Raw genomic sequence first — 13732 nt, 5'->3', positions numbered from 1 at the left:
GGGGACTTTTGGCTGCAGAGCTTTACTTTTCGAGACAATAAATCTCCTGTTACAGGGCTTACTTCTTAAAATTTCCAGCGCACCTAATCCCTTACAAGGCAAATTCCCTGTTGCGGCACAGGGAAGCTTTCCAAACTATGTTTTCGTTGTTTCCCGCAATAGAGAGCTCAAATCATTATACTCACTCACCTGAAACCAGTCTACAAAATTTCCTTTTGAGGCTTATTTACTCCTTGTGCCTGCTGTTTATCTTAAATTACGAGTCTCTCCACCTCTCTGATCAGGTGACTAATAATTAGCGTTAGGCCTCTCACTGTCGCGCCTAGCAAATAAAAAATATAAAAATAACATTTATGAGTAACGAAATCGGCTTTCAAGCTTAGTATTTGAAACGATTTGTTTATTTTAGCAAACTCACTTTAGCAATTCACCAACTTTTTATAACTTAAGTATTTATCAATTTGAATAGAAAGAAGAGAAACTATCTTAACCAATTTGCTAACAGATATACTGCGTGTACTTTTTTCTGGTAAAGTTAGATTTTGCCACGAAAATACTTAATTTCCGCCACTGTGCACCTAAAGAAATACTGTCAAGGAACATAGACATTAACCTCTTTTTCGAGGTTTGAATTTGACATCGATGGCAGATGGCAGGGGCTCGGAAAATATAATAACGATGCTAAACGCATTTTACCTTTGGCTGGCGGAATTTAATTTCTTTTCGTTTTCCTCAACTGCTGCCCAGTCTGCGGGCGAAGTTTCCGAAATTCAATTTTGTAACGACCAAATCAGATAATCCAGTTCTAAGGGAATTTCTTTAGGCTGGAGATGGCGGACTTGAAGGTTTGTAAATACAGAACTGCTACATAGACGGGTAGAAAGGAACAAATTTGGAGTAGAACATTGTTAACTGAACTTAACTGCTTCTTAGCCCCAATCTAGAATCAATTCAGCTTGCCAGCAGCCATGCAAACGAGAAAAGAGTCCTCCCACTACACCCACATTATGAAGGCCTTACAGTATCGTTGGCTTTATTAAACCCCGAAGAATATGGTGACGTGCCTTCGCCAAACCGCATATATTACATAAGCACACATACATCACAATCTCTATTCGCATCCAATGGGTTTAAGTATCTGGTATTTGGGGCTCGGGTCCCTCCTTCCCTTCGGCAGGCAGCAGCACATTTATGCACAGTTCAAAGATCAAAATGAATATTTTATTTGATTTGATTCTGGGCTGGCTGACTGCTGAGCTTGGCTACAAGAAAAACATTTTTAAGCGCTCAATCTCTGGTATAATAAACTCCTGGGATAGGGCCAATTGTCTGCTGCCTCAGAAACGTGCACATTCCCCGATTGACTGATTGAATATGTAGATGTTGAGGGGCATGCCGATGAAAACGTCTTGAAGCTCGGAAACATTTCCTCTTTAGAAAGATTATCCCAACGATGCCCTTCCCAGAGTTTTCGACCACACATCGCAACAATAATCTGATAATGCTAAAGCAGTATTTATACCCGATACTCGTAGAGTAAAAGGGTATACTAGATTCGTGGAAAAGTATGTAACAGATAGAAGGAAGCATTTTCGACCTTATAAAGTAAATATATTCTTGATCACGATCAATAGCGAAGTCGATTGATCCGTGTCCGTCTGTCCGTCCATCCGTCCGTATGAACGCTGAGATCTCAGAAACTAAAACAGATACAAAGTTTAGATTAACCAGGAAGATTCTTGAGGTCCCGGGACAGCGCAAGTTTATTTCAGCATCCTGCCACACTCTAACGCCCACAAATCACGAAAAACTAAAATCGCTGAAATCTCGGGAACATTTAGAGCTAGAAAGTTAAAATTCAGAAGGTATAAACTTTGGATGCCAGCGCATCTTTTGGTGGTACTATTATCGGCCCACACCCACCCATAAGCCCACCAAGCTTAAAAGACGGTTTTCGCATTTTCAAGACAACCTGGTATCTCGGTAACTCGGTAAGTGAAAGAACGTTCGAACTAAGCATGTAGGTTTTTATGATGCCCCAAATGCGAATTTTTTTTCCATCTAGCCATGCCTACCCTAACGCCAACAAAACCCGAAAATCAAAAATGCAAAAATCTGGGGAACTAAAAGAGCTAGAAAGTTGGTCTTAGGAATAGTTTTCATCAGGCCACACCCACTCTAACGCCCACAAAACGCGGAAAACTGTGACGTCTATAATCATATTATGAATGCCTTCGTTTGACCTTGTATAACTTATTTCTGTTAATATCTATAGATCTACCGAAGATTTTTCTAAACGGAACATTATTTCGCTACTTATGAAGAAATTTAGGTTTAAAGGCATCACATGGGCAGTGACGTCACTGTCAGTTAATCAACATGGTTTCTCCAACAATAGGTGGCGCTTGGGGAATTACCACTACCAAAATGAATATTTAAATATTGTGTAAATCAGTAACGGGTATCTTACAGTCGCGGCACTTGACTATAGCGTTTCCTCTTGTTTTATTTGTAATAAACGGCTAACTGTCAAGAACAACTTCGAAAGTTCCCATTTACCCACGGAGCTGGTTAATTAGGCGGCGCTGCCTCGCCAGGAGCTTCTTCATCTTGCGTTGCCTTTTCTCCTGGCGCTGCTTCCTCTCCTGGCGACGACGGCGCTCTCGGGCTAGTCGACGGCGGCGCTCCCTCCTGCGCCTCTTGGCCGCTGCCGACGAAGAGGACGACGATGAGGAGGTTGTCGTAGTTGTGGAGGAGGCGGTAGTGGTGGTAGTGGCAGACGAATCAGTGGTGGTGGTTGCAGAGGAGTCGGTGGTGGTTGTAGTCGAGTTCGAGGCCTGGCCCAGGTGGAGGCACAATAGCACGCCGAAGACAAGAGCGAATAGGAAACGCATTGTGATGTGTCTGATCTGGAACTTTGGGCTGGCTTATATACCAAATCTGGGGCAGAAATGAACTACGATGTAATCAATAAATATCTGGTTAGTGATCGACAGTCTGAAATGTTTGCACAGCTTCTCGTTTTCGACACTGGCTGCAGCATGATCTCAAATACTGTTGGGCCTTTAAGGTCGGATGGGTTGAATGGAGGTCGACTTTTGTCAGAATGGGAGATTTTTCCCATATGGCAACAGGTATTGGAATGTGTAAAAATTCCAATCTGTCTGCCCGCTTTGCCAGGATTAAAGCCGGACCATTTACTCTTCCATACTATCCGATAGGATACCCGTCTTATAACACCACTGGGACTTCAGTCAAATCAAGATGCGCTTCTGTCTTTTTACCTCTGCTCTGACCTTGAGAAAATACTGGTTAAAGGGAATATTCAATTTTGGAAAAATGACACAGGGAGAAGCCATATGCTTACCCTTTTCTAGTATAATGAGTAGTAGTATAATGAGTATAATGTATTCCTTGAAGAGTATGTAACTAGAAAGAAGTGTCTTTTGATATATATTTTAATATATATTTGATATGATCAGGATCAATAGCCGAGCCTATTAAGCCATGTTCGTCAGTTGTCCGTCTGTCCATCCGCCTGAATTAACTATAAGATTTAAGGTACTATGAGAGATAAACAGATGGGATTAAGGATGTAGAGTCTTGGAGTTTCTAGGCAGCTCAAGTTTCTTTCTGCATCTGGTCACCTAGAGTCGGGATGCTAAGAATGTTGGGAATGTGCGTACATATTCTAGAGATGCTAGCAAACCTCACGAATGATTCATCATTAGGCCACGCCCACTGACCTTTCTAATATGTTTAATGCTCCTCACGGACAGTGACGTAACTGGCAGTTAATAAACATGCCTTATATGATTCTGGCAATAAATGGCTGCAGTAAAATTGTTCAAGACGTCAATTTCTAACTTTATACTTGTATTTTTTTATTTAAGCTTGGCTAATCATGGACGTATTCAAAAAGTGATCTTTGCGACCATCAACAAAATATTTAATCGAACCAAGTAGTCAGCATTTTTCTTATTTTCAATTGCATTATTTGGCATCTAGGAAAGGCTTCCCAAGCTATCTTCATCCACGCAGCTTCTTGATCTCCTTGCGCTGGCTCTGCAGGCGATTGCGCAGCCTCTCAGTCTGGCGCTGCCTTCTGCGCTCCCGGCGCTGGCGCTCCCTGGCCAGTCGGCGGCGCCGTTCACGCCTTCGCCTCTTGGCTGCCTTCGAGGAAGACGACGATGAAGACGATGAGGAGGATGATGTGGTCGTGGTGGTGTCGGAGGAGGCGGTGGTGGTGGTGGTGGTGGTATCGGACGACTCAGTGGTGGTAGTGGTGGTAGTGCTTGAGCTCGAGGCCGAGGTTGTGCCACTGCCCTCCTGGACGAACAGGAGGCAGACGAGGACGGCGAGGGCAAGTACGAACGAGAATCGCATGTTGAGTGTTTCTGATGAAATTGATCAACTACTCAGGTTTTTATAGCATATGGTGATGGTTGCTGGCCAGAAGCTTGTAAACAGACTTATTAGCTTTTATTTGGGGATGTTTGTTCAGATTGAGCTACAGAAGTGCTTTTCGTTTACACTTTGCTAGTATGTAGTCTGTTATGAATGTAAGCCACCCATGGAAATATGGGTCCCATGACATACTCGGCACTGGCGGTTGACGAATTAGCTTCCTGCATAGATTTGGTATAAATAAATGATCTTCCGATAAATTTATTACAATCGATCAGAATGCGCTACACATTCGTTTTGCTCTTCGCCGTCCTCGGCTGCCTTCTGCTTGCCCAGCAGAGCTACGGGGATACTTCCTCGAGCACCGAGAGCTCCACTTCAAGCACTTCAGACACATCCACCACCGCGTCGTCGTCTTCGTCTTCTGATACGACCGAGGCGTCCTCTTCTTCAAGCGACACCACCACTACGACCACGGCTGCCACGACCACAACCTCGTCCTCGTCCTCAAGCGCGGCTGCTAAGCGTCGGAAGGCGGCCGCTCGCCGGCGTCGCCTGGCTCGTCAGCGTCGCAAGCGTCAACAGCGCCAAAGGCGTCGTCGCCAGCAACAACGTAAGAGGCGCCAGCAAAGACGGCGCCAGAACCGCCGGGGATAGATTCCTGTTCGAGCCCAGGAGCCTTGCCACACCAAAGAAATTCGAATCTTTTTTTTTATCAATATTTTATTCCTAAAAATAAAGAACATTTGAAAATAACATTTCATTTACATTTTTGTTAAAAACTGGAAAAAAAATGTAAACCCAATCCAGACAGCTATGCCTAAAATTTATCAGTGAACTTAACTCGACTGTTCAACTTACCTACTCTTAAATCAAGGGAGAATGTTATAAAAAATGACAGATTCATGTTCAGGATTAATTTAAGCTTAATTAAGAATTGAAATAAAGCAGTCAGCCATATAGACACGAACATTTAACAAAATATCTAAAACTAATATAGAGATTTAAAAAAAATATATTAATGATAAAAATGCGATAATTCGTACACTCCGTACTTTTATTTAAAAATGACACTCCCTGGGGTTTTAATCCTTTTTAATTTTTAATTATTATACAAATTCATTTTAGCTTAAGAAGCATCTTAAAACTTCTTCATCTCGTTTGGAACTAGCCCAGTTAAATTTATTCGTTGTATTAAATTTGAATAACGGTTATATTAATAAGTGTTATTATTATTGCGTTAATTGCTTTTATTATGTAATAGAGAATTTAAAGCAAAAATCGCTGAACTCTGATTAATGTATGTGGATCATATAATAATTCAAAGATCCAGCCTATGGCTTACATTTATATATTATATTTATGTATTTATATTATTACATTTTTTTCATTTAAAAATAAAAGAAGAAAAGAAGAAAAGAAGAAACTCTGTTCTTGAGTGATTACTATCCTAGTATGCCATGTCAGATTGGTATATAGGGAACTGAAAGATTGAAAAAGTTATTTGGGCATTATTACAACTTAAATGCTTCTCGAAACTTACATACTTACGTACTTATAAATACGTCATGGAATTTTAGAAAATTATTTTTAATATCTAATTTAAACTCAACAAATATTTAGACAAAAGTATGACGAACTTTTAATTGTTTTTTGTATGTGGAACACACAATAAGTTTAAAAAAGAATAATAAATAATATTTGGCCATGAAAATAAAACAACATAAAGTGTAAAGCTGAGCAAACATAGATGAAAGCAAAGTGTAAGATACAAGTAAGTTAGATACAAGAACCTGACGGATATCTACCTATAAAAGCGCTTTTAATCTGGCAGCCCATACACACTCAACATGCGATTCTCGTTCGTACTTGTCCTCGCCGTCCTCGTCTGCCTCCTGTTCGTCCAGGAGGGCAGTGGCACAACCTCGGCCTCGGCCTCGAGCTCAAGCACTACCACCACTACCACCACTGAGTCGTCCGATACCACCACCACCACCACCACCGCCTCCTCCGACACCACCACGACCACATCATCCTCCTCATCGTCTTCATCGTCGTCTTCCTCGAAGGCAGCCAAGAGGCGAAGGCGTGAACGGCGCCGCCGACTGGCCAGGGAGCGCCAGCGCCGGGAGCGCAGAAGGCAGCGCCAGACTGAGAGGCTGCGCAATCGCCTGCAGAGCCAGCGCAAGGAGATCAAGAAGCTGCGTGGATGAAGATAGCTTGGGAAGCCTTTCCTAGATGCCAAATAATGCAATTGAAAATAAGAAAAATGCTGACTACTTGGTTCGATTAAATATTTTGTTGATGGTCGCAAAGATCACTTTTTGAATACGTCCATGATTAGCCAAGCTTAAATAAAAAAATACAAGTATAAAGTTAGAAATTGACGTCTTGAACAATTTTACTGCAGCCATTTATTGCCAGAATCATATAAGGCATGTTTATTAACTGCCAGTTACGTCACTGTCCGTGAGGAGCATTAAACATATTAGAAAGGTCAGTGGGCGTGGCCTAATGATGAATCATTCGTGAGGTTTGCTAGCATCTCTAGAATATGTACGCACATTCCCAACATTCTTAGCATCCCGACTCTAGGTGACCAGATGCAGAAAGAAACTTGAGCTGCCTAGAAACCCCAAGACTCTATATCCTTAATCCCATCTGTTTATCTCTCATAGTACCTTAAATCTTATAGTTAATTCAGGCGGATGGACAGACGGACAACTGACGAACAAGGCTTAATAGGCTCGGCTATTGATCCTGATCATATCAAATATATATCAAAATATATATCAAAAGACACTTCTCTCTAGTTACATACTCTTCAAGGAATACATTATACTCATTATACTACTACTCATTATACTAGAAAAGGGTAAGCTTATGGCTTCTCCCTGTGTCATTTTTCCAAAATTGAATATTCCCTTTAACCAGTATTTTCTCAAGGTCAGAGCAGAGGTAAAAAGACAGAAGCGCATCTTGATTTGACTGAAGTCCCAGTGGTGTTATAAGATGGGTATCCTATCGGATAGTATGGAAGAGTAAATGGTCCGGCTTTAATCCTGGCAAAGCGGGCAGACAGATTGGAATTTTTAGACATTCCAATACCTGTTTGCCATATGGGAAAAATCTCCCATTCTGACAAAAGTCGACCTCCATTCAACCCACCCGACCTTAAAGGCCCAACAGTATTTGAGATCATGCTGCAGCCAGTGTCGAAAACGAGAAGCTGTGCAAACATTTCAGACTGTCGATCACTAACCAGATATTTATTGATTACATCGTAGTTCATTTCTGCCCCAGATTTGGTATATAAGCCAGCCCAAAGTTCCAGATCAGACACATCACAATGCGTTTCCTATTCGCTCTTGTCTTCGGCGTGCTATTGTGCCTCCACCTGGGCCAGGCCTCGAACTCGACTACAACCACCACCGACTCCTCTGCAACCACCACCACTGATTCGTCTGCCACTACCACCACTACCGCCTCCTCCACAACTACGACAACCTCCTCATCGTCGTCCTCTTCGTCGGCAGCGGCCAAGAGGCGCAGGAGGGAGCGCCGCCGTCGACTAGCCCGAGAGCGCCGTCGTCGCCAGGAGAGGAAGCAGCGCCAGGAGAAAAGGCAACGCAAGATGAAGAAGCTCCTGGCGAGGCAGCGCCGCCTAATCAATCAGCTTCGAGGATAAGACAAAAAAAAGATAATATTCTTTATTATCTTAACTATATACCTTATTTCGCATAATATATAACAATGTAGAAGTTGTAATCCCAATTTAACACTTTCCAAAATAAGATAATTAAATAAATATTTACTATTTGAAGCTACCAACACTTTGAAGGCATTTTTTTCTGTCCATGCCAAAGATGGAACGAAATTAAAATGTTCGGCATTGTCATCCCGGCATCCTCGGCGTGGCCCCGTTTATGAACAAATTCATCAAAGCGGCGCCTGCTCGAAGGCCTACCCAAGCTGTGGCGCATTGCACACGCCTCGCTGGAGTTCTGCAACTCGAATTGGTACAAAGGATGTCGGGGCATCCAGTAGGACGGGAGACAGACAGAAAGCCGTTTTCTACATCGACCGAGGCGAAAGTTTTGGCCTGCAGAGCTGGCAAAAAAGTTTTGCCGCCGACGCTGAGGTTGCATTAAATTTGTGGCCAAATATGATTTTATGCTTCAAGCGACTGGAACAGCTTTAAGAATCTCGGAACGCATTTCGTCTATCTAGCTGTCGCCACGGATCTTGTGATCTCGTCCTTTTACCTAGCTGCCTCCTAAATGCGCCTAAATGTAATTCTTGCTCGTTGGCAAAACTTTCGCCTGCCTCACCTTTTGGCAAAACTTTTTTTGAAGTTCTGTTTTTGTGCTGCGGCAATACCAAAGGGAAGTCTTGCTCTCGACTTTTGTAATTATTTGATTTATCAAAAAGCAGAGGATGGAAGCGGCCGTTCTCTTTTTTGGCTTCAATATAAGTTCAGCTGAAAGTAACGAGGAGGCCAGTTTTTCTATTTTTCGGATTTGAAACCTCCTTCCTTGACTCAGCCGTCTGGCACATGTAATCGAAAACTGAATGGGAAATGAATGCGAGAGTTCGGAAGGTCAAGGCATGGCTTAGATATGAGCTCCCAAAGAACTGTTAGCTGTTCGAGCGTATCTCGAAAAACACCTGTGAGGTGTGCAAACAGAAAACAGAACCGCCATTCACTAACTGTTTCGATAATAACGCGCAGCGTCGATCCCGCAGAGAGCATTCTCCCGTTGATCTCAGACTGCTGGCAACCAACAACATCCGAGGCTGGGCATGTCTTTGGCCTGGATCATTCTGCTCGGTCTTCTGATCTCTGAGAGAGGCACCTTCGTCTCCCTAGCCACCACAAGTCCGCCCTATCGCCTTCGCAGCACTCACCTTCCGGCGATCAAGTCACCGGGCGTAGAGCATCGAACAACTCAGCGGGTGCTGCAGATTACCAGACCTAGAAAGGTTGCCCTGAAGACCGATAGGACTCAAAATGTGGAAGATTTTAATGAAACCATTTCGAAATCGGAGTGGACGGAGTATAACGTGTGGCAGGTGCTGAAAGCCGATGGGAAAACCAACCTCTATATACTGTTCTTTACAATATACATAAGCTACCTAGTGTATGTGCTATTCTAAGTTGATTTTTTGTGTCAAGTAAATTCTAGTTAAAAAGAAATATGAAACATATTTTAGATAGCCGTTTTGGTTGGTTGAAGAAAATGGTCTCTGAAATCGACTTATGTGCATAAGCAAATAAGAGTATGAACGGGCTAAGTGGTTATAGGTTCCCAGACTAGATGGCCTAACAACTGGCCAATATTTACTTTTAAGTCCCGTCGTGTACTTTTCACATTCATTCTATAATATATGACCAGTAATGGCCAAAGAAAAACCTTTTGATGAGGTCGAAAAGACGTGACTGTTGCACCTTTAAAAAATAATTTTTTTTATAAGTTTAAAAACGTAATTATTAGTAATTCGAATGGAATTTAAATATTAAGAAAAGCTGATCAAGAATATCTATATGTGTTAGTCTCGGAAATAGTCCCAACAAGGCTCTGACATAGGTGCAACTGAAAAGAACGTCGTCCTTGGGGTTACACAGTTTGACCGATGCGATGTATTTAAAATGGGTTTGAGTATTTATAATAGATAAACGAAGTCGATGGAGAACTATAGCCTTGTAAACATTTTTAATTATGCACCTTAAAAAGAATTTGGAACAGTTTCCCTGAAGCAATTTAGAATAAACTTTGGTCCATTTTCTTTCGCCTCTATTTGGGCTGATTTTAAACCATTTTTGGGAGTTTTAAATGCTATTTTTATTAGAAACAAATGTTTCTAATATTCATTTAGTATTTTGTATACATATATATACCTCATAGTAACTTTTATCGTTTCTTATTCCTATTAACCTTATAGGTAAAATTAGTCCTGGTCTCGGCCTCTCTGTCCGATGCATACTTAAAGCGTTTGGTATCCTCTGCCATTTCAGCAGTTCATCAAGTCCTTCACATGTGTTGCTCGCATGGACATACCCGTACACATGCAGTATGCTAAGTGACCCCGCAACCTGAACGAAGACGGGAGCTTCTCTGTTGCTTTCGTCAACTGCGACATAATTTATGACGCTTTCATTAAAAGCGACAAGCGAGACAAACGCCCACACACAATCACGGCTTGGTAACGAATGGCCAAAGGAGTTGCTTCTGGCTGCGGGTGTGAGTGTGGGTGTGGGTGTGGATGTGTATTTTAAATTTGTTACGGGGCAGACCCAAAAGACTCGCAGGGAACTCGGTTACGTGTGCCAGACAGTTGTCACAGGCAAAAACATCGGTCAGGATTGGGTTGCCCATGGGGAGGTAGGAGAAGGAAGGCCAAAACGTTGCCGACATTTCACCCCGAACGGTGTCAATTTTTTAATGTCAAGCGTTTAACCGGCGCACCGTTGCACTCGGGGCCTGGTCGGAGGCTTCCGTCGCGCTTTGACATAATTAAAGGCCATTAATCACGTGTGCTGATTCAACAACGCCCACTCAGTGAGGAGGTCGGAGTGGGCTATCCATGAATAGAGGACGGGACCCAAGTGACCTCTCAAGGGTTAATACGGCCACTTGAACCCCTGGTTTGGGGCGGCTCAGGTCGGATGGGATCGAATTCGGTGGGGACTCGGGATGGGTCGAGCAGAGAAACATTTAAATTCACCCAACCAAACTCCGCCAAGACACAGGACTGCTGTCCTGCCACAAATTGTGCCCGACTGAACAATTTGTTTTTTTTCAGATGCTCCGCCTCGCTGGCGATTTGCCTCTTTTCAGTTTCGATCGGAGTTTTTGCCTTTTTTATCCAGAAGCATTTTGGCGTCAATTAACGTTCTTTGTTGTGGCGTTACATTGGACACATTTTTGGGGGCTAGAGTCATGGCCACGGTCACAGCGCTGGACATGGTCAGAGCTATACAGCTGTACAGATGCCGCGTAGATTGGAAACGTCGCGTGGATGTTGCGCTTCATTGCGCCTCAGTTTGTGGTGATTCCCATGCAGAATTACTGAAAAAATTTACAATGTCCAGCTGATATGCGACCTGTGTATGCCCTGCATATATAAGTTGGAAGTCTTCCACAGCCTATATCTCACTTGGCGCCGCACTGCCCTTTTTATAGTTCCCTCACTTTCCAAAATTTAATATTAGCATAAGATTTTAGGCGGTTACTTAAGTACCGCCTTGAACTGTAGGGAACATAGTGAAAGAAGGATGAGGGGTGCAGCAATATGACAAAACAAATTCCCATATATTCAGATACACACACACACATATGCACACCCTGGAAGCCCGAAGCCTGAAATCCCAACAGAGAGAGACAATATACATAGATACCAAAAGATATCCCCAGCATGACGGCAGCTTCGGCGCTTATGTAGACTTATAGTCGCGCATATTGACCAATGGGTTTGTGGGGTGATGGGGCAGACAGCTACACCTTTGCTGGGCCTGCCACATGCCCCCACTGGGGGATTGATTTTTAACGAGCATGAGCTCGGTGCGCTATCAATTCGTGTTTTTTACCGCTCTCACGCCCTTTAATATGGCCCGTTCAGTATTATGGAAAAGCAATTTTTATGGACCCAAATGACTGCAAAATCACAAACCACGACTACGGCATAAAAGGGTTAAGTGACATAAAATGGAATGTTATTGCCGACCAATTGGAGTGAGACCCAATTAAACTCGATTTTGGATTTAGATGCCCTTGGGAATTAAATCTAAATACTAACAATTAGGGCTTACATAAGCTTTATTATATGTGATCTCCATTGTGGAAGTTGATCTCAATGACAAAATATCTCCTCTATAAGGCTAAAAGTTATTTATTAAAATCAAAGGGAAGACAAAAATTCTTAAGTTCAAAATATATCAGAGTACATTTCACCATAATAGAAACCGAGACTAAAATTCTTTCCAACCTTTCTCAAGCTTTATTTTTGTATTTAAGCTAAAAGCTGTCCTTGTACGAAGAATCATTTATCAGTTAGATTATGATAAATCCGTTAATTGTTAATTAAATTAAAAAGACTAAACAGGACAAAGGGTTATTAAAGAAAACAGAAAATGAAACTGGATCGGATCCAGCAGCAGGAACTGGCCCATCCGAAATCAGCATGACACGGAAACCTAATCCCTGGGCGAGCCAATCAAATCTTAAAAAAATACACTTAACACTCACATGGGCAGTGGGTAGTAGCGGTTTCGAGTGTTTGTGGGACTTGGCCAGGCCGAACATTTAAATTCCCTGAAAGCGATGCCGCTTTGCGGCTTTAAGCAACAACAATGAGTCTAAGTAGCAAAGTAAACATGGCATAGATGTCGCACTGGCTCAAAGGACCAGAAGCGGTGGAGGAGCAGGGGGATTGCAAACGGATCCTGCCCGCAGAAGGACCGCCCAGTAGTGGGAAGTTTATGCAGAGAATGCCTCGCGGGCAATCCACACACATCCCCTCCCGCCTTCCACCCCGTCTACGTGTTAATTTGGTTCGGCGTAATTGTAACTTGACATGCATGCCAGGAAGGGTTGGAGTTTTGGAGGTTAAGGGGTGGATGGCGGAGGACCCAAAGCTGGCAAAAGTGTTTTAATTGAATTATTTTCATTGTCACCCCAGCTCGACCTGCCTGCTGGCATTATTAACTTTTCTTGTTGCTGCAATTTATGCAAACTTTCTAAAAAAAACACTCTCTCGCCCACATTCAAAGCCCGAAAGCCAACACAAAAAGTTAAATGAGTTAAACGAGCAATTTTATGAGCATGACGAAAGTTTTGCAAACGGTTCCCAAATACAAGCAGCGTAAAAAGACACAACGAAGCGTTCGATTGCTGTGGGTGTTTGAAAGCCAAAAAGTTTACCAATGCATATCCCGCGGGCACCTACGTATCTACTTTTACGTAGTCACTGAATGCTGTCCATATAGAGGTGGCAATTTGCAGTGGACATACAGTCAGGAAATACTTTACACTAATTCCTCCTGATGCCCTTTTTAAACAAACAATGAATAATATTCTATTTCTTATCTAATTTAAAGCAAAACCCTTCCACACTTGGTTCTGGTATTATTAAAAATATAACTTTAGTTTGTTGTTTTTAAATAGTTCACATCGATTTAAACTAATGACCTCATTACAGTAAAATTCTACACTGTATTGGACTTGTTAAAGAAGTAAGCATCACGTAGGAGAATATGTTCAATACTCTTGATAGTGTATATATAGTCTTAATCTGTATTAAGACGGATTAATTGAACCATTACTTT

General features: G+C 42.4%; 5 protein-coding genes across 6 annotated transcripts; 3 read left to right on the top strand and 2 right to left on the bottom strand.

The window, feature by feature from the left end:
- Window positions 1–2462: 2462 nt before the first annotated feature.
- LOC108116789 (protein new-glue 1-like) lies at window positions 2463–2909 on the bottom strand. The gene has a single exon (XM_017228838.2). It carries the CDS (start codon window positions 2892–2894, stop codon window positions 2556–2558), a length of 339 nt encoding a protein of 112 aa, XP_017084327.1. The 5' UTR covers window positions 2895–2909; the 3' UTR covers window positions 2463–2555.
- A 950-nt stretch (window positions 2910–3859) lies between these two features.
- Window positions 3860–4417, bottom strand: LOC121529984 (protein new-glue 3-like). Its single transcript, XM_041818214.1, has one exon. It carries the CDS (start codon window positions 4384–4386, stop codon window positions 4030–4032), a length of 357 nt encoding a protein of 118 aa, XP_041674148.1. The 5' UTR covers window positions 4387–4417; the 3' UTR covers window positions 3860–4029.
- Window positions 4418–4654: 237 nt separating this feature from the next.
- On the top strand, window positions 4655–5163 carry LOC121530000 (putative uncharacterized protein DDB_G0271974). Its single transcript, XM_041818287.1, has one exon. It carries the CDS (start codon window positions 4687–4689, stop codon window positions 5062–5064), a length of 378 nt encoding a protein of 125 aa, XP_041674221.1. The 5' UTR covers window positions 4655–4686; the 3' UTR covers window positions 5065–5163.
- Window positions 5164–6241: 1078 nt separating this feature from the next.
- Window positions 6242–8238, top strand: LOC108116787 (protein new-glue 1-like). Of its 2 annotated transcripts, XM_017228836.2 has the most exons (2): window positions 6248–6335; window positions 7814–8238. In XM_017228836.2, exons 1-2 carry the CDS (start codon window positions 6258–6260, stop codon window positions 8093–8095), a joined length of 360 nt encoding a protein of 119 aa, XP_017084325.1. In that variant the 5' UTR covers window positions 6248–6257; the 3' UTR covers window positions 8096–8238. The 2 variants fall into 2 exon arrangements, with proteins under 2 accessions (XP_017084324.2, XP_017084325.1); XM_017228835.2 differs by lacking the exon at window positions 7814–8238 and having other exon boundaries at window positions 6242–6790.
- A 745-nt stretch (window positions 8239–8983) lies between these two features.
- Window positions 8984–9604, top strand: LOC108116743. The gene has a single exon (XM_017228761.2). The coding sequence runs from the start codon at window positions 9211–9213 to the stop codon at window positions 9562–9564; it is 354 nt and encodes a 117-aa protein (XP_017084250.1). The 5' UTR covers window positions 8984–9210; the 3' UTR covers window positions 9565–9604.
- The last annotated feature ends 4128 nt before the right edge of the window (window positions 9605–13732 follow it).

This window comes from Drosophila eugracilis, unplaced genomic scaffold (genome assembly GCF_018153835.1).
Source record: "Drosophila eugracilis isolate 14026-0451.02 unplaced genomic scaffold, ASM1815383v1 contig_2154, whole genome shotgun sequence".
Classification (NCBI taxonomy): domain Eukaryota; kingdom Metazoa; phylum Arthropoda; class Insecta; order Diptera; family Drosophilidae; genus Drosophila; species Drosophila eugracilis.
The sequence above is the reverse complement of the archived record's forward strand: the minus strand, read 5'-3'. Positions and strand labels throughout refer to the sequence as shown.

Excerpts from the sequence above, each read along its gene's own strand:
- LOC108116789 (XM_017228838.2), bottom strand. The coding sequence starts at position 2,894 with ATGCGTTTCCTATTCGCTCTTGTCTTCGGCGTGCTATTGTGCCTCCAC.
- LOC121529984 (XM_041818214.1), bottom strand. The coding sequence starts at position 4,386 with ATGCGATTCTCGTTCGTACTTGCCCTCGCCGTCCTCGTCTGCCTCCTG.
- LOC121530000 (XM_041818287.1), top strand. The coding sequence starts at position 4,687 with ATGCGCTACACATTCGTTTTGCTCTTCGCCGTCCTCGGCTGCCTTCTG.
- LOC108116787 (XM_017228835.2), top strand. The coding sequence starts at position 6,258 with ATGCGATTCTCGTTCGTACTTGTCCTCGCCGTCCTCGTCTGCCTCCTG.
- LOC108116743 (XM_017228761.2), top strand. The coding sequence starts at position 9,211 with ATGTCTTTGGCCTGGATCATTCTGCTCGGTCTTCTGATCTCTGAGAGA.